The following is an 18,767-nucleotide window of genomic DNA, read 5'->3' as shown; positions in this document are numbered from 1 at the left end:
AATGAGAACTGTGCTTCCTGAGGAGCCATTTCAGGCATGAAAGGTAAAACAGCATCCAGATTTCAGATTGAGAGGGGCAGTCACAGGGCAGTGCCATCCCTGAAGAGAAATGAGAACTGTGCTTCCCAAGGAGCCATTTCAGGCATGAAAGGTAAAACAGCATCCAGATTTCAGCCTGAGAGGGGTCAGTGCCATCCCTGAATGCGTGCGGGGCCTCCCCATGCAGCGCCTGGGGGATGAGCACGGGCAGCTCTCAGCACTGAAATAACTTGGCTGGGGGGTCCCTTCCCAAGATTTTGGGGCCTGAATTAGGAACTGCTCTGGAAAAGCAGCTGCTTTTAATTAATTAATTTAATTTTAGTTAATTTTTAAGTTAATAACCCAGAAACCCACCCAGGGGGGCTTTCAGCAGCCCGAGGGGAGCCAGGTCCATCTCCTTGCTCTCGTCCCACCCCGATGCTTTCCCAGTTGTGCTGGGCAGGGATGGCATGGCCAGAAAGGGATCTGGGGACACCCACCCCACCGTGCTGGCACTGTCCCCGGGCAGGGACTGTGACCTGTCACCCTGGGCAGCACTGCCCAGAGCTCAGGGCTGCAGCCGTGGGGTTTCCCTGTGCCTGCACAGGTTGGCTTGAGCCGCACAAAAGCGTTTGGGGCTTGTGAAGACTTATAAGGGAAAAGCCCTCGCTCCCACCGCCTGCCAAGCTCTGGGAAGCAGAAATGGGAGCCTAAAAAAGGCATTTTGGTGTCTCTGTCCACAGAGGGGGGGTGGCAGCTCCAGCTGCTAAGAGGGGGCTGGAGCAGAACATCCTGGGAACGTCCCAGTGCTGGAAGCCCCTGGGGCAGCACAGCCCATTCCAGAACTCCTGCAGGCCTCGGGATTAGGAGACTTGTGGCATCGTGAATCACACCCCAAATTCTGCTTTTTTAGAGCTATTTTGGTGTAATTTCGTGCATCCACGTGAGCGAGATCCCCCTGCCTGCTCCAGGGCCGGGGTGAATGACCGGTGACTTCCAAGAGCCTTTTGGGAGCGTGAAACCCAAAGCCCGGGCAGGAAGAGAATCCAGGAAATGTTTCTCACTATGTGACCTTTGGCCAGCTGGGGAACAGCCGGCACTGCAGGGTTTCCATCCATCCCTTCAGCCCCTGCCTGTGCAGGCAGAGCCGGGGCTGCGCCAGATCCACACCGTGTGCCCCCAGGTGTCCCCTCACTCACGTGGCCAGGGCTGGTGGCCGTGCTGGACACTGGGACAGCCCCGGTCACGCCACCTCCCCCGGCAGCCAAGGGCCTTGGCAGGGAACACCAGGGCAGATCAAATTATCCCAGGTCCACGTGTCCCGCGCAGGGGGGTGAAACCTACACCTGCTGGAACGTCAGCAGGGACAGGGCCATGGGGCACAGCCCCCCTGGTCCCCAGGGAGCCACAGGGGACACAGAAGAGTGACAAATAAACCCCAAACGGAGCAAACGCCCTGGGCCTGGAGCTGAGCTGGAGGTGAAGCCACCCTGGCCTGCCGCCCGCTGGCATTTGGCTGGTGCTTCCCCCGGATCAAATTCTGCTGCATCTTGGCTCCAGGGGGCCCCAGGCAGTCGGAAAGCCCGCGGTGCTCCCGGGGGAAACGTGCTCCGTGCTCTGGTGTTCTCTGGAACGTGAGAACGCTTTGGGACCTGGCTCCCCCTGTCCCCAGGAGTGAGGGATCTCAGGCAAGAGGAGCTGGGGGCTCCCCCAGGCTGGGAACACCCCACAAACCACCCCCAGACCTCCCTCCACGCCCACCACAGCAAGCTCACCTACCAGCACTGGGTTTCATAAGGAATAAAAAGCATTCTTCCCCCAAATTAAGGAAGTCCCTCTGGATGGGAGCACACTGGGGGAGCTGTCACCACGGGGCACATCCTTATCTCCCTCCCAAGCCCTGTCCCACCATGGCAGCCACCCCACTACACAGAAACCTTTATTTATTGTGGGAAAAGGGGGAGCCAGGGCTGGGACAGGGGGACAGGGGGTGCAGCAGCCTGGGGGGAATGTGGGGTGCAGGGGGGCCTGCGGAGCGTGAGGCCACGCAGGGATCAGTCCTTGGTCCCAGCCCATGCGTGGCTGCTGCTGCAGTGAGAGGGGAGCCCTGCCCACCAACCCCTCCACGGGGCACTGGGGCAGCTCAGGGGACCCGGGTGACAGGAGGGGACAAACATCCCAGGGAGGGCAGGGACACGAGCCAGGCAGGAGCTGCACGTGGGAAGCCCCGGAGTGGCACAGCCCCAGCCCCCCGAGGTGGGGGCTCCAGGGAGGCACAAGCACCCCCTGCACACCGGCAAGGCCAGGGGTGAGCTGGGGCACCAGGGGCCCCAGGGAGGAGCAGGGGCACTGGGGAGCACCGGAGCCCCCAGGGAGGAGTGGGGGCACTGAGGAGCAGCGGAGCCCCTGGGGGTGAGCAGGGGCACTGGGGAGCAGTGGAGTCCCCGGGGGTGAGCAGGGGCACCGGAGGCCCCAGGGAGGAGCAGGGGCACCGGGGAGCAGCGGAGCCCCCGGGGGTGAGCAGGGGCACTGGGGAGCAGTGGAGTCCCTGGGGGTGAGCAGGGGCACCGGGGAGCACCGCAGGCCCCGGGGGTGAGTAGGGGCACTGGGGAGCAGTGGAGTCCCTGGGGGTGAGCAGGGGCACCGGAGGCCCCAGGGAGGAGCAGGGGCACTGAGGAGCAGCGGAGGCCCCAGGGAGGAGCAGGGGCACCGGGGAGCAGCGGAGCCCCCGGGGATGAGCAGGGGCACTGAGGAGCAGCGGAGCCCCCGGGGATGAGCAGGGACACCAGAGCCCCCGGGGGTGAGCAGGGTTAGCGGATGCTGCCGTCGCCCTCGCTGCTCTGCAGCTTCTCGCGCTCGATGGACCACACCAGCTCCTGCACAAACTTCATCTCCGAGGCCACCTGCTTGGCCAGGGCCTCGTAGTGGTTCTCCAGCTTGCGGTAGCGCCGCTTGAGCCCGTTGGCCGCCTGCACCACGCTCTTGGTCTCCTCCTGCGCCTGCTTCTTCAGCGCCTCCGTCTTCTGCAGCTCCTGCCGGATCTGCCGCAGGTCCTGGCTGATGCTCTCGTTCTCCTCTTTGTACCACGACTCCTTCTCCTCGTAGATGGACAGCAGCGCCTCGATGTCCTCCTGGAAGGACTTCTTGTTCCTCTCCAGCTCTCGGAGGCTCTCCTCGGCCGCGGCCACCTCCTCCATGACCTTGGAGAAGCGCTCGAAGTTGATGTAGGTGTTGTTGGGGGGCATGCTGGAGTGGGATTTGATGGTGTACTCCTTCAGGCGCGTGGTCTTCAGCCGGCGCCGCTCGGGCTTCTTGCAGCTGTCCTCATTGCGGACGTTCCTCCTCTTGATCACCTGTGGCAGGGACAGTGGTGGCTGCAGCAGGTGTCACAGGCAGTGACACCAAACCGGCCCCCACAGGGCTGGGGGAGCAGCAGAGCCCCGGCCTCGGGGGTCAGGCACCCAAAAAGGGCCGATTCTTTCACTTCTCACCTTAATCCAAGGGTGCTCCAGGCTCTGGGCGATGGTCATTCGCTTCCTGCAAACACAGCAAGGCTGGGATCAGGGCAGAGGCTCTGCTCCTCTTTCCCTCTTACAGCCCTGGAAAAGCAGCTTGGATCCTGTGATTGCCTTTGGGGTCAGGCTGAGCCTTGCTGCACTCAGGGCCCCCCCAGGCAGGAGCTGTGTCCAGCCCCCAACCCCTCAAACTGCCTCCCAAGGGAAGCACAGGCAGAGGATGCTGTGGGAACCTCCTGTCCCCACTGCTCCTTCCCAAACCCTGAGCCCTGGGGGCCCGGCTCAAACCCTCCCAAACCCCAGTGGAGCTACTGCACCCTTGGGGTGGTCCCAGAACTCACCCCACCCTGGCGCAGGCAGGAGAGAGGAGCTGCCTGTGCACAGCAGGGTGGGCAGGGGGGACTGTCCCCTCTCCCAGAGGAAGCCCAGCTGTGCTCCCTGTCCCTTACTTGGGGTCCTTGACCAGCAGGCGGCGGATGAAGTCCTTGGCCAGCTCACTGGTGTTGCTGAAATATTCCTCATCGAAGTCGTAGTTGACAGCGGAGATGTTGGTCAGCGTCTCCTGCTTCGTCTCCCCCAGGAACGGGGAGGCTCCGCTCAGCCTGAGGAGAGAGTGGCTTGGGACACCCCAAAAAGGCTCCAGCCCGAGGTGGGGGGCTCATCCTGCAGCCCTGTTCCCTCCAGAGCTGCCTCATACTCACAGGATGTAGGTGATGACCCCGATGCTCCTGGAAGAGAGAGGGAGAGGAGGATGAAGCCACACGGAGGAGGATGAAGCCACACAGAGCTTTTGGCAGGAGGGCAGATCCAGCAGCACGAGGGGATTGGCTGCTGGAGCCATGGAAGGGGCTCGGGAGGGGAATCACTCACCACATGTCGGCCTCCAGCCCCAGGGGCTCGTAGTTCACAATTTCTGGGGCTTTAGGAGGAAAGGGAAGAAAATGGATTTATTGTGGGGGAAGGAAGCCTGGCCCCATGGACACATCCTGGCAGCAGCAGCACCCGAGTGCTGGGTGTCTCTCCAGGATTAATCCAAAGCTTTCAGTACCCCAAGGAGCCCTCAGGAATGCCCACCTACAAACTCTGGGGTCCCAAAGATATTCTTGAACTCATTCCCAGCCTCAATCTTGTGGGCGATCCCAAAGTCGATGAGTTTGATGCGAGGGTTTGGCACGTTCTTGTCCAGCAGCATGATGTTCTCTGGCTGTGGGGGGAGAGGAGCTGGGTCTGTCCCTACACAGCAGCCTGGGGAAGCTGCCCTGGGCTCCTCATTCCAGAGGGGAGGATGAGTGCCTCAAGCTGGGAGAGATCCCAAGCTCCAGCCCCACTGCTCTGCAGGAGTGCACTGACCCCCACTCCCTAGCACTGATTTCCACACCTCACCTGGGAGCTGGGCTCATCCCTGCTCCCAGTGCTGAACACAGGGTGTGTGCAGCTCCCAGAGCCCATCTGGGGGCTCATCCCTGCTCCCAGTGCTGAACACAGGGTGTCTGCAGCTCCCAGAGCCCATCTGAGGGCTCATCCCTGCTCCCAGTGCTGAACACAGGGTGCCTGCAGCTCCCAGAGCCCATCTGGGGGCTCATCCCTGCTCCCAGTGCTGAACACAGGGTGCCTGCAGCTCCCAGAGCCCATCTGGGGGCTCATCCCTGCTCCCAGTGCTGAACACAGGGTGCCTGCAGCTCCCAGAGCTCACCTTCAGGTCGAAGTGGGCGATGCGCTTGGAGTGCAGGTAGTGCACCCCGTCCAGGATCTGCTTGAGGAACTGCGTGGCCTCCTCCTCCGTCAGCGACTCCTTCTCGGCCAGGAAGTCGAAGAGCTCCCCGCCGGACACCAGCTCCAGGATGAGCACCACGTCGGTCTTGTTCTCGAAGATGTCGTGCAGGGTGATGATGTTGGGGTGCTGGATCTCGCGCAGGATGTCCACCTCGCGCTCGATCTCCTCGCGGCTCACGCCCCTGCGGCTCGACGACAGCCGCCGCTTCTTGATGAACTTGGCCGCGTACTCCAGCCCCGTCTTCCTCTCCCGGCACTTCCTGACGATGGCGAACTGCCCGCTGCAGGGGGAGGGAGCACAGCACGTCCTGCCTGCCACAGCTCCACGGAGGGCACTGCAGGATGAGCCTTCCCCGCCATGAGCTGAGATCTGGGGATGCCCACCCGCTCCCGGGCTCTGGCAAATTCCTGCCAGGAATGTGGCAGCTGCCGATCCTCCCTGGGTTGTTCAGGTGCTGCTGTGATCAGCCAGGGTGGGAGATGCCCTCCTCCTTCCCAGGCAGGAGCCCCCAGGAGCAAACCCCAGAGCCCAGTGGTCCCAGGAGACCCCAAAGCCCTGATGGAGAAGGCAGGTGGAGGGGAAATGTCGGAAATCAGAGTGACTGCACCTGGACCTGAGACTCCTTTACGACTTTATCCATCCCTGAATCGTGGCAAGGGAGACTCCTTTATCCATCCCTGAACCATGGCCAGGGAGACTCCTTTACACCTTTATCCATCCCTGAATCATGGCAAGGGAGACTCCTTTACACCTTTATCCATCCCTGAATCATGCCAGGGAGACTATTTTATACCTTTATACAGCCCTGCATCGTGGCCAGGGACACACACAGCCCTGGAGGGCAGAGTGGGTCCAGCCATGGCCACCGCATCCCTCCCCACGGCTCACAAACAACCCCAGCCACAGAGAGGCAAAAGAACCTGCAGCAACTCCTGGAAGTTCCTCTGCTTGAAAAAAAAAAACCACTTAAGTGACCCAAAACGCTTTTGCTGCCCAAGTGCCCGAGGAGGGGCCACGGCGCGGGGCTGGTGCAGCCGGGGCAGCGCTGGAGGATCCCGAGGCGGCTCCCCCAGCGCCGCCTCTGCATCCCGGCTGATTAAATCCCATCTGCGGGCTCTGAGTCACCCTGGATCCTTCCCACAGGCGCCGGGCCAGGCGAGGAGGGCCGGAAGCCGCCAGCCCCGGACGGGAGCTCCACCGGGAACAACGTTAATTAACGCTTTTTAAAGAAATCTCTATCTGCCAGAGGTGCCTGACCGCGCACAGAGGGGGCGCAGGGACACCGCGGGGGATGCAGCAGCCGGATCCAGCGAAGCTCCCGGCAGGGCTGCAGCCATGGAAGCCCCCCGAGAAGGCAGCGGGACCAGCCTCACCTGCCCAGCTCCTCTCCCATCTCATAGAAGTCCTCCACGCTCTCCTGGCGGAAGGTGGACATGGCTGCGGGGCCCTCCGGAGCGGGAACCGCCCCGCCGCTGCCAGCGCTGGATGTCAGGAGCGGGGAGCAGCCGGGGATCAGCACCTGTGGCACCGGGATAGGGGGGCTGTGTCCCGGGAGCTCACACCGACACCCAGGGCACCGGGAACAGGGGGGCTGTGTCCCGGGAGATCACACCGACACCCAGCACAGCGATCCCGGGTCCCCGGGGGATGCGCAGCCCCGGGCCGGGCGGTGCCGTGCGGCAGCACCACGGGCTCATCCCGGGGATGCCCCCCGGTCTCACCACACCCCAAAACCCAGGGGACAGAGAAGGGAAGGGGGCCACAGCCTCTCCCTGCTCCACAGGCCCACACCCGCCGTCCACCCCGTCTCCTCATCCCCTTCCTGCCCCACAGCCCCTCCCCACCCCAATTCCCCAGAGCCCCTCTCACACCCACGGCCCCCCAATCCCTCCCCATCCCAATCCCTACCCTTCCTTTTCCAGCCCCACGGCCCCTCCCAACCCGATCCCACACTGCCCCTCCCTATCCCACAGCTCCCCCCAATCCCTCTCCACCCCTTTCCCGATCCGCAGCACCTCCCAGCCCCACAGCCCCCACACCCACAGCCCCCCCCATTCCTCCCGTTCCTTCCCCACCCCACCCCACAGGCCTCACAACCCCCGCACACCGCTCCCCGCGCCATCCCTCTCTCCCCACGCCACGCAGCCTCCCTCCATCACCCCTCTCCCACCCGCACAGCCCCTCCCGTCCCCCTCCCGGTCCCACACCGCCCCTCACGGACCCCTCAGCAGCACCGGCCCCCGTTCCCAACCTGGGCCGCCGCCGCCCGCGTCGTCGCCGCCACATTCCAGCACAGCAGGCCCCGCCCCCTCCCGCACAAACCACGCCCACCTCCGCATGAAGCCCTGCCCACGTCGCGGCATCCTCATGCATCCAAGCTCCGCCCACTCCCCGCCAGAGGCCCCGCCCCGCGGATGGGCGGGTCCAACGCAGCACCACCCCTTCACTCCCACCAGAGGGCGCCACCCTCACCCTTAAAAACACCCCAAAAATTCACTTTTCGTCACCATTTATCCAATTTTATTAATTCCAGTGGCACTAATACAGGCGGCGATGGGCACGACGGACAGTCACGCTGCAGATAAGGCACCCTCACCCCCTCTCTCTTTCCCCCCATTTTCCTTGTCCTCTTTAAGCACGCCCCCACTCCCTTCCAGGCCATTCTGCAGCAGTATTTTTTTTTTGAGTCAAATAAATACAGAATTGGGCAGATCTAGTGGAAATGTTTTAGTTACAATGGCAAAGATGAGTCATGTGCAACACAGAAACCTATAAGGCTTTTTTTTTTTTTTTTGTTTGTTTTCCTCATTTGAAGTTCTCAAAATCGCTATGAAACCCATTTAATTAACAAGATGGTGGTCACAGGCGTCTATAGCCCCTGGCGGCATGGGTGATAACGCTAATTAATTAAATTTTTCCTGCTCTCCCAGAGTTCCATGAGTGTCATTAGAGTTTGTCCAGGAAGTTGTCGAGGGCAGGGATTCCTTCCTTCAGCCCTTTGCGTTTGCGGGTCTCGGCCACCACCTGGGCTGGCCGGGTGGCACTGTCGAAGGGGTCCCCGGGCAGGATCTGCCAGTGGTCAAAGACGCACTGGGGGAAGGCCTGGCCACCCGTGTTGGACCTCAAATCCGCTGTGAAACCTGCGAGGGAGAAGATAAAAGGTGAGGTAAGGACAGGAGTGGTCGTAGTTCAATGCTGCGTCCATGGATAGCCCTCTCCTTGTTTCCATGGAGGAACCCAGAGCAGCTCTCAAAAGCCTCCTGAGATCCCAACCAATGTGAGGTAGGAATGGAGAAAAGGCTCCAAGAAGAACTTAGAGACCCTTTTAATGCCTAAAACTGGGGAGGGACTTTGGACAAACATATGGAAGGGCAGGACATGGAGAATGGCTTCCCACTGCCAGTGGGCAGGGATAGATGGGGTATTGGGAAGGAATTCCTGGCTGGGAAGGGCTGGGATGAATTCCCAAAGCAGCTGTGGCTGCCCCTGGATCCCTGGAAATCTCCAAGGCCAGGGATAGTGGAAGGTGTCCCTGCACATGGCAGGGGTGGCACTGAAAGACCCTGAAATGTCCCTTCCAACCCAAAATGTTCTGCAACCTTGGTCTCTTCTCCTGGGCACCCAGTGACAGGATGAGAGGAAACACCCCTAAGCTGTACCAAGGAAGGCTTGGAGATTTCCCCAGAAGAACTTTTTCCCCAGAAGGATGGTCAAGCCTGGCATGGCTGCCCAGGGCAGTGCTGGAGTCCCCATCTGTGTGGATGTGGCACTTGGGGACACGGTTCAGTGCTGGCTGAACAGCTCAACTCGAGGATCTCCTGAGGCCCTGCCCAAGGCTCTCCCTCCTCCCAGGATGGCTCCAGGACTCACCAAAGGACTCGTTGACAGGCAGGTAGGCCTTGACCACGAACATGGGGGTCCCGGCCACCTGGGTCTCCTCAAACACGTGGCCACGTTTCCTGTTCAGCACCCCGTAGATGCCTCCCACCACCTGCTCCGGGCACTGCAGGAGAGATTGGAGTCAGGATTGCACCCAGCTGCCGTCCCCCCTTCCCTGAGGGCTGGCAGGGGCTGCATTGCTTTGTGATTTCAGGGTTCACCTCAGAACCTGGGTCCCTCCCCTGCAGATTCCCTCCCAGGTGTGTCAGTGTCACCTCTCCTTTCCCCACCCTGACCCCTGCCCAGCACTGTCTGTCAGTCCTGGCATTCCAGAAGGGCCTCGAGTGATTGGCAGATCCAAAGGATGCCCTCTACCCCTGGGGGGCATTGGGCATCCAGGTGTCCTTTGTCCCTCCCCTCCTGTCCCTGCTTGGTGGCTCCCTGCCCCTTCCCTGCCCCTCTCCCCAGGGTTCAAAGGAGCAGCAGCCACGGGCTCAGGGAGTTCTGTTGGAGCTGGTGCTGCATTCAGAGGCCAGAATAAAGCTCTGGATCCAAACCCTCCATCAGAACCGACTCCTTTCCTTCACCATCTCCTTAAAGCTCCTCTGGCAGAGGCAAACCTGAGGAGCAGCCCCTGTTATGGGGGGAAGCTCCATCCCAGCACCACCAGAGCTCCTGCAGGCCTGGACTTGTCCCCACGTGCCAACTGCATCACCCAGGCAGCCAAAAGTGTCCCTGGGGTCAAACACCCCAGTGCCACTGTTTGGTTCAGCACCAAGGGCCAGACAAGCCCAGGCAGGTCCCACCTGCAATGCTGGCAAATATCCCAAGAGCGCTGCTCACCTGGATCTCCACCAGGTAGATGGGCTCCATGAGGCGAGGCTGGGCGGTCAGCACGCAGGCGTAGAGGCAGCGCCGGGCCGTGGGGATGATCTGGCCGCCGCCGCGGTGGATGGCGTCGGCGTGCAGGGTCACGTCATGCACGTCGAAGCGCACGGCGCGCATGTTCTCCTCACACAGCACCCCCTGCCAGGGCACGGCGGGGACAGGCGTCACCACCCGGGGCACACAGCCACAGGGGGTGCTGCTCCCTCAGCTCACAGCTCTGTGCAAGCAGCTCCTGGAGAAGCAAGCCCGCCCAGGAGCCACCTGAGCTCCCTGCTGAGGGATGAGCCTTCCAACCTACAAAGCGGGACTGTGGGAGGCCTTTCCCAGCTTAAGGGGTCTAAGGGGCACCAGCTCCCAGCCCTGTGCCATCACTGCAGCATCCTCGCGATCGAAATGTAATGTCCCCAGATGAGGTGCTGCTCCCTTGGCTCACAGGAGCTCTGTGGAAGCAGCTCCTTGAGCAGCAAGCCCACCCAGGAGCCATTCAATCTCCTTGCTGAGGGATGAACCTTCAAACCTTTGTAGGCAGTAGCTCCTTGAGCAGAAAGCCCACCCAGGTGCCACTCAACATCCTGCTGAAGGATGAACCTTCAAACCTACAAAGGTTGGACTCTAGGAGGTCTTTCCCAACTTAAGGGGCACCAGGTCCCAGCCCTGTGCCAGCACTGCAGCATCCTCGTGATCAGATCTGAGGTTCAAGCCACAAGAGCTGTCACACATTTATGGTGCTGAAACCCAAGTATTTGGCCAAGGAAAATGGTTGGGGTTTTTTTTGGTCTCAGTAATGTCATAGAAGTTGCTGGCCTGAAATCTCCCTCAGACTGAAACTGAATGGTAAACAGGAAAATGAATCTTTCCAGTTGCTGTTCCCAGTCTGTCAATTTACCCTGCAGTCCTCTCCTGTCTAACCCTGAAAATAATTGCTAGATAAGGCCAAGACCCTCAGAGCACCTTTCCTCCTGAAGCCAGTTCTGTTGTTCACTGCCCAGATATTACATTTTGCTCCATGAGAAGCATTACAAAAATAAGGACGTGTCGAACCCTGGATGCCACCCAGACCAAGACACCAGGCCTCACCTCCTTGGTGGCCCACTGGAAGCCGGCCACCACGCTGTCCTTGATCTCGTTGAGGTACTGCACTCCCTTGGTGATGTCGGTGAGGATGTTGGGGCCGGTGCCGTCGGGCCCGAAGCACCAGATCTTCCTGGCCTCGGTGACGTCCCACTCGTACTTCTCAGCCAGGTACCGCGCCCGCTGCTTCAGCTCCTGCCGGGCCGACACCTCGCCCTTGTCGATGTCCTCGGCCAGCCCGTCGGGGAAGGGCCGTGCCTTCATGTACAGCCGGTTGTGTTTGTTGGGGGACTTGGAAAGGCACATCACGTTGGACTCCTCGCTCACCGTCTCGCGGTATGACACCACGGGATCCGATTTCTGCGGGGACGGGGTGGGCGTGAGGCACCAGAGCTGGACAAAGCCCCAGCCCTGAGCTCAGCCAGCACTCAGCCTCTCTACCTTAATGGGGATGCAGGCGTGGTCCTCCTCCAGGTCCTTCAGGCAGATCTCCAGGTGCAGCTCCCCGGCGCCAGCGATGATGTGCTCCCCTGACTCCTCAATGATGCACTGGGAACAGCAGGTGAAGCTTCAGAACGAGCCACAGCCACAAACACCAGCAACTCTCTCCGTGTTGTGTTTGACCCACTGAGCTACCTCTGGATGTTCTCCCCACCGATCTGCTGGTGTCAGAGCACCAAGCCAGGGACCAACACCCAACTCAATACTTGCCCAGGAGTGCAGGCAGCACCCCCGGATCCATTCCTGCACCAGGCACTCACCTGCACCATGGGGTCAGACTTGGCCAGGCGCTTCAGCCCCTCCACCAGCTTGGGCAGGTCGGCCGGGTTCTTGGCCTCCACGGCCACGCGCACCACGGGGCTGACGCTGAACTTCATCACCCTCATGTTGTGGGCGTGCTCAAAGGTGGTGATGGTTCCAGTCTTCACGAGGAACTGGTCCACACCGACCAGCCCCACGATGTTTCCACAAGGCACGTCCTCGATGGGCTCCACGTAGCGGCCCATCATGAGAATGGTCCTGAGGGGAAAGTTGGGTTAGTGAGGCTGGGATGGGGAGGAGATCCCACTGAGCCCATAGCCAAGCACTTGACAGGCCCTCAGACATGAGAGGAGAGCTGAGACAGCACCAGAACCCCTCAACACCCCAGCCAGGACACACCTTTGAATTGGCTTCAGGTACAGATCCTCCTTCTTGCCGGGGGTGTAGTTTGGTCCCATGATTCTGACTTTCAAGCCAGTTGAGACGAGACCAGAGAAGACACGGCCGAAAGCGTAGAAACGTCCCTTGTCAGAGGTTGGCACCATTTTGGAGATGTACATCATCAGGGGGCCTTTGGGGTCACAGTTCTTAATGCCTGTGGAGAGGAGGAGAGAGACCAGCTTAGCACCAGAGGTGTTGATGGATCTGGCACCCAGCCCAAAACCCCAACTCAAGACCTGCACCCACCATCCCAGCCCAAGGGCTTTTGTCTGGACAAGAGGAAATGGAGAATGGCTTCCCACTACCAGAGGGATACTGGGAAGGGATTGTTCCCTGGGAGGGAGCTGAGGCCCTGGCACAGGGTGCCCACAGCAGCTGTGGCTGCTCCTGGATCCCTGCAAGTGTCCAAGGCCAGGTTGGATGGGGCTTGGAGCAGCCTGGGACAGTGGGAGGAGTCCCTGCCCATGGCAGAAGATGGGGCTGACTTCCAAGATCTCTTCCAACCCAATCTACCCTGAGACTCCATGGAAGATCACACCAACAAGCAATGTCTTTAACAAATCCATGCTCACATGGACCCCCTGGCTACTCTGAGATTACTCGACCAGCTCAGTGCTCCAGAAACAAGCTGTGAGCCACTAAACTGTTTGATCCACGCTAGAAAAGACACAGACTCAATTTCAGACGCTCCTGAGCCATGCACATGGAGATCAAGCTGGTTAGAGGCGTGCTAGGGCTGAGGCCTGGCAGCAAAGCAGCAGCTCCTCCTACCTATGGCAGCCTCATCGTCAGGGGGGCCCTCGTAGAGCAGCTCGCAGCGATACTTCTGGGCTGTGACGGGGGAAGGCAGGTGGATGGTGATCATCTGCAGCAGGGCATCTCCAGCCGGCAGCCACCGCCTCATCACGGCCTGGGTAGAGCAGCAGGACCCAGTCAGAGTGTTCCCAACAAGGGTTCACCTCCCACTCTTTCCCCACCTCCCAGTCTCCCCCAAGTAGGTTGATGTTGGCACAGCTGGAGCAGCACAACTGCTCAGCTGCTCCCCAGAGAACTCAAACCAGCCTCACCTTCAGCAGGGGTTTGCCCTCCTTGTCCTTGTCCTCACTGTCCAGCTTGATGTCCAGTTTCTCAATCAGTTTAGCAGCCTCTTCCTTCTTGAAGTTCATGATTGCATCGAAAACCTGGGACAAGAGCAGCCATTGGAGCGCTGCTGTGACCCAGTCTGGAGCAGCTGCACCACTGCACCTGCAGAGAACTCCTGCTCCTCCTCAGCACCCAGCCTCCCCCAGGAGACACAGCCCATGTGCCCCCAGGTGTGTCAGACAGCTGAATTTCTTCAATCAAACAAGTCAGGTCAAAGTGAAGAAATTTTCCATCATCACACACAGAACAGAAGCCCAGAGCGGGAGGCACCGGCCAAGGAGGAACTCTGAGGAACTCACCTTGAAGATGGGGTCAAGGATGAGCTGGCAGAAGGTTCTGGGCAGTTTCTTTCCATCAGGGCTGGTGGCAGATTTGCTGAACTTGCCAGTAGCAGGGTCAAAGTATCTACAGGGAGAAGGAAATCAGACAACTGTCCATGCTCAGCTACAGACACACAGCTTGTTCTGCCTGCTCAGGGCAGAGCCAAGGGCTGCTGAGGAAGAGCCATTTCCTGCTTTCCCCCTCCTTCAGCTTTCCAGCACTCACCAAAATGTAATTAACTCCTGTTAAACCTGGCACAACCACGCCCTGCCTCCCTTTACCCATCCCCTGCAGTGCCAGGCTGCAGCCATGCAGAGCTGATCTGGAATTTCAATCACCACCATTGCCTCACCTGTCTCCCCACAGCTTCTTCATCATGTCCTCGACTTTCTTGGCACGCTCGGCGGGGCTGAGCTGGGCATCTCCCTTGGCAGCAAACTTTGCCACGTACATCTCAGCAAACTGCTTGAGGGTGAAGGCCCAGCCGTGCAGGCCCGAGCCGAAGCCCACGGTCCCGAGCACCGGGTCAATCTGAGAGGGAACAGCAGAGCTGGGTCAGGGGAGCAGCCTCAGCCACCCCATCCCAAAAACAGCCCAGTACAAAATGGGCCCTCGGGACACTGAGATTCTGAATCGTTCTGTCCCAGTGACCACCTCTGAGGGCTGCGACAGGCACCATTTTATCTCTGCACCACAGAACTGGGTTGGTTTTCCTCCACTCCCACCAGGTGTGTGCTCAGGTTCACGTGCAGGTAGGACTCCCATCCCTCCAAGGAGGATCAGGAAGGCATGGACACCTCCAGCTTCTCCTCAGAACCCGTCACCCACAGCCCTGATCCCTTCCCAGGAACGTTAAGGTGGGAAGGCAACGTTAAAAACCATCCCATTCCACCCCTGCCATGGGCAAGGACACCTTCCACAATCCCAGGGTGCTCCAAGCCCCATCCAGCCTGGCCTTGGACACTTTCCTGGACTGGGCAGCCACAGCTGCTCTGGGCAACAATCCCAGCCTTTATTTGCTCAGGCCTTGAACAGGAAATTTGGGAGGGGAGCCAGCAGGAGCCCCAAGCCATCCCAAGCCTGGGAGTTCAGGCACCCTTAGGATCCCCTGTCCTCCACCTGGGATAGGGAATTCCCCCTGAGGAGGGAGCTGCTCCCTCTCCCCAGAGTGGCTCCATCCCAGCACTCAGAGCCTCCCTCACCATGATGTTGCCCATGGGGCCGCTCTCTCCCTCTCCGTAGGTGGAGATGATGACGTTGACGTTCTCCACGATGCGCTGGAAGGTCTGGTACAGCTCCTCTGGCTCCAGCTGCAGCTCCAGCAGCGCTCTGTCCATCTTGTTCATCATCAGCACGGGTTTGATCCTCTCGGCGATGGCCTGACGCAGCACGGTCTCTGTCTGCACGCACACGCCTGCCAAACACACCAGCAGTTAGGAATGAGCTATCCCCAGCTCCAAATTCCAGCTCCAAATTCCCCAAAATGCTCTCCAGCTGCAGGAATCCTCACCAGAGACACAGTCCACGACGACCAGGGCACCGTCAGTGACTCGCAGAGCTGCAGTGACCTCTGAGGAGAAGTCCACGTGCCCAGGGGAGTCAATGAGGTTGATCAAGAAACCAGAACCATCCTTGCTCTGCTTGATGAAGGCCAAGTCGTTCTCAGAGAGCTCGTAGAACAGAGAAATGGCTCTGAAAGCAAGAGAAAACGTTAAAATAATGATCTGTGTTATTCTTCCCAAAAGTTTAGAAATGTTTCGCCCCACACAAAAAGCTGCCACCGCTGGAGGTGGCACCCAGTGCTCTGCTCTGGTTGACAAGGTTGGAGTTGGTGACCTTGGAGATCTTTTCCAACCTGAATCCTGGGCTCCAGGATTTCCTGAAGTGTATTCCAGAGAGGTCAGTGTGTGAGATAACAGGAGCCCAGGCTACAACCTGTCCTTCCTAAACTGTAACATCCTCCAGAATCCCAACCTCCTCCAATTCCCTGCATTCTCCAGCACCCATAAAGGGTTCCATTCCCAAATCATGGATTTAGGATTTTCCTACCAATCCAAACCGTATTCTCCACCCCTTTTCCAGCCCTCAGAGTCCTCTCAGAGTCCTCACACTCCCTGTGGCAGCACAGCCACCAGGATCCCCAGAGATGCTCCCAAGGGTCTCCACACCACATCCATGGTTCATCCGAGAATCCTGGTGCTCAACTGGGAGTATGAAGCTCCTGCTTCCCCAGTGCCCAGCAAAGAACTGCTCAATGACTGAGCACAAGCCAGTCAACACTTGCTCCACCATTCAAGACCCTCATGAGCAGAGATGAGCTTCCGGACTAGACCAAAGCCCAACAGCGTTTTCTTCCACCTCCTGGAGGAGCCCAATCTCCCCAGAGCTCAGCCCAGGGAGCAGCAGGAGCCCGAGGGAGGGCACTCACGTGGATTTGATGGTGATGCACCGCTCCTGCTCGTCCTTGCGGGTGTCGGTGAAGCGCGTCTCGCCGGCCCGAGCCGAGGCGATGATCCCGGCCTTGCACACCAGGGAATCCGTCAGCGTGGACTTGCCGTGGTCCACGTGGGCAATCACGGACATGTTCCTGATGTTGGCCTTTTTGTCCATGATGGCCCGTATCTGGTCTACTGTGAAGTTCACCTTGAGGGAGGGGAGAAGGGGGACTCAGCGTGTACAAAAACAGCTTTGGAGATTCCAAGGAAGCCGAATCGCCCATAAATACCTGCCATAATCGCGGTGACACCACCTCTGCCTGGCTGACAACACAACCCGCAGCAAGGGCACCGCAGCGGGGCTGCGGCACCAACCCCTCCCTGCCCCGGACCCCTCAAGCCGCGGTGTCAGCAGGTGCAGGGCACAAATCGCCCCCAAAACCGAGCGCGGGCCGGTGCGGGTGCCGGTGACAGCCCAGACCGCAGCGTTACATAAGGCACGACCGGCACCGCAGCGCCCCGTCCCCGGCGCCGCCACCGCGCTGCCACATCAGCGCGGCCGCTCCCGAGCCCCGCGGGCCAACGGCAGCGCCGGCACCGACACCGGCGGCTCCTGCCGGCTCCGGGGGTGTCACGGCCGCCCGGACCGGCCCCCTCTCGCCGCCCCACCCTCTCCCCGCAGCCGCGGCCCAGCCCGGCAGCACAGGCCGCAGCCTCCGCCGTGTGACCCGCGGCGCCCGCGGAACCGCCATCCCCGGCGATACGGGAAGCGCGACGGCCGCGGATCGCGCCGGGAGCGGCGGCGGGCGGCGGGGGCTCACCATGGTGGCGGATGGCGGCGGATGCTGCGGGGCGGGGGGATCACGGCAATGGCGGCGGCTCGGCCCTGTCTCGCTGGCGAGCGCAGAGCGGGCGGAAGAGAGCGCTGACGTCAGCCGGCGCCCTCTTATAGGGCGGCGCCGCCGAGGGGCGGGGCCTTCGCAGAGCGCGTGCGCGGCCGCGCCGCTCTATCCCGCGGACTCTATGGTCGGGAGGCTGTTCCGCCTCGCCGGCACCACGTGGGTGTCACCGCGGCTGCACCGGGACTGCAGCGAGGCGACACCGGGGGAACAGCGACCGGCAGGGACAGTCCCGCCCCGCCCGGGCTGCAGCGGGTTGAAAGTCAAACCGGCAGCGGGAGGGGCGAAGAACCGACCCGGGGCACCGGGATCGGTGAGGCCGCTCTCATAGCGGTATCACCGAGCGGCAGCCGAGCACGGCGGCTGGGCCACTAGGAGCAGACGGTACGGCCGAGCCCGGTGGCAGGGGACGGCCCCGGCACCGGTGGGTCCGGGCCGCCCCGCCCCGGTCCCGCAGGGTGCCCGCAGTGCGCATGCTCCGGGCGGGCCGGTGCTGCAGCGCCCCCTGCGGGCGGGGAGGAGCGCGGGGGCAGCACCGGCCGGAGCCCCCGCCGGGCCCGGGACTGGCACTGAGCTCAGGGCTCGGGCTCCAACCTGTCCCTGTGCCGCCTTAGAGCTGGCAGGAATCATGGAGTGAATGGTTTGGGTCAGAAGGGACACGGAGGAACATCCAGTGCCATGGCAGGGACACCTTCCACTGCCCAGGGGGCTGCAGCCTGGCCTTGGGCACTGCCAGGGATCCAGGGGCAGCCACAGCTGCTCTGAGAATCCCATCCCACCCGCCCAGGCAGGAATTCCTGCCCAATATCCCATCCAGCCCTGCCCTCTGGCAGTGGAAGCCATTCCCTGTGTCCTGTCCCTCTGTCCCTTGTCCAAAGTCTCTGTGTTTTTTGTTGGGTCGCTTCAGGTCCTGGAGGCCACAATGAGCTCACCCCAAAGCTGCTCCTCTCCAGGCTGGGCAGTCCCAATTCTGTCTCTGGCAGCTCCCAAATTCCCCACACAGCCCCCGGCTGCCCATGTGAGGCAGGGACAGGCAGGATGGCCATGGAGGGACACCCAGGATGGCTTTGGGCCCGGCGCTGCCACCGTGACAGGATGAATTATCAGCCTTTGGGGTTTCCATAGCAATCTGATGGGTTTTTAGCACCGACCCCGGCTTTTGCCAGCCTAGAAGGGAAAGCTGGGAAACCTGATTAACATCCTGCTCTTCCTGAGAAACTGTTAATTGCTTTTTTCTTTAATTAGTATGTGGGGTCGATGGCAAGGAGAGTGCTGAAAAACCTCACCCAGTGCAGCAATTCACCCCAAACACTGGAGTTACCCTGAAATCATCCAGTCCAACTTCTGACCCTGCACAGACACCCCCAACAACCCCACCCTGTCCCAGAGTGTTGCCTAAAGGCTCCTGGAGCTCTGGCAGGGTGGGAATGTGCCCATTCCCTGGGGAGTCTGGGCAATGCCCACCACCCTCAGAGGCAGAAGCTTTCCCTGAGCCCCATCCTAAACCCCTGGCACAGCTCCAGCCGTTCCTGGGCTCCTATTCCTGCTCCCAGAGCAGAGATTGGAGCTGCCTATCTGGAGAAAGATGCAAACTACAATACAGTATTACTATTATTATTAT

The 18,767-nt window shown here is 60.6% G+C and overlaps 2 protein-coding genes and 1 non-coding gene across 4 annotated transcripts; all 3 read right to left on the bottom strand.

Annotated features, from left to right (window-relative positions):
* Positions 1-1,944: 1,944 nt before the first annotated feature.
* DAPK3 (death associated protein kinase 3) lies at positions 1,945-7,628 on the bottom strand. Of its 2 annotated transcripts, none has more exons than XM_066566558.1 (9): positions 7,559-7,628; positions 6,681-6,826; positions 5,227-5,587; positions 4,608-4,737; positions 4,404-4,452; positions 4,235-4,261; positions 3,983-4,150; positions 3,510-3,555; positions 1,945-3,371 (listed from the first exon to the last, which is right to left on the bottom strand). In XM_066566558.1, exons 2-9 carry the CDS (start codon positions 6,740-6,742, stop codon positions 2,829-2,831), a joined length of 1,386 nt encoding a protein of 461 aa, XP_066422655.1. In that variant the 5' UTR covers positions 6,743-6,826; positions 7,559-7,628; the 3' UTR covers positions 1,945-2,828. The 2 variants fall into 2 exon arrangements, with proteins under 2 accessions (XP_066422655.1, XP_066422656.1); XM_066566559.1 differs by having other exon boundaries at positions 3,983-4,135.
* A 176-nt stretch (positions 7,629-7,804) lies between these two features.
* EEF2 (eukaryotic translation elongation factor 2) lies at positions 7,805-17,171 on the bottom strand. The gene is made up of 15 exons (XM_066566557.1): positions 17,069-17,171; positions 16,241-16,455; positions 15,323-15,504; positions 15,015-15,226; positions 14,165-14,343; positions 13,791-13,896; positions 13,416-13,529; positions 13,120-13,258; positions 12,307-12,502; positions 11,907-12,165; positions 11,587-11,694; positions 11,152-11,505; positions 10,030-10,212; positions 9,178-9,310; positions 7,805-8,447 (listed from the first exon to the last, which is right to left on the bottom strand). Exons 1-15 carry the CDS (start codon positions 17,069-17,071, stop codon positions 8,254-8,256), a joined length of 2,577 nt encoding a protein of 858 aa, XP_066422654.1. The 5' UTR covers positions 17,072-17,171; the 3' UTR covers positions 7,805-8,253.
* Positions 13,665-13,731, bottom strand: LOC136567133 (small nucleolar RNA SNORD37). The gene has a single exon (XR_010785109.1). It is a non-coding gene; the product is annotated as a small nucleolar RNA SNORD37 (small nucleolar RNA).
* Positions 17,172-18,767: the final 1,596 nt, after the last annotated feature.

This window comes from Molothrus aeneus, chromosome 27 (assembly GCF_037042795.1).
Source record: "Molothrus aeneus isolate 106 chromosome 27, BPBGC_Maene_1.0, whole genome shotgun sequence".
Taxonomy (NCBI): domain Eukaryota; kingdom Metazoa; phylum Chordata; class Aves; order Passeriformes; family Icteridae; genus Molothrus; species Molothrus aeneus.
Note: the sequence above shows the minus strand (reverse complement) of the source record. Positions and strands in the feature narration are given on the sequence as shown.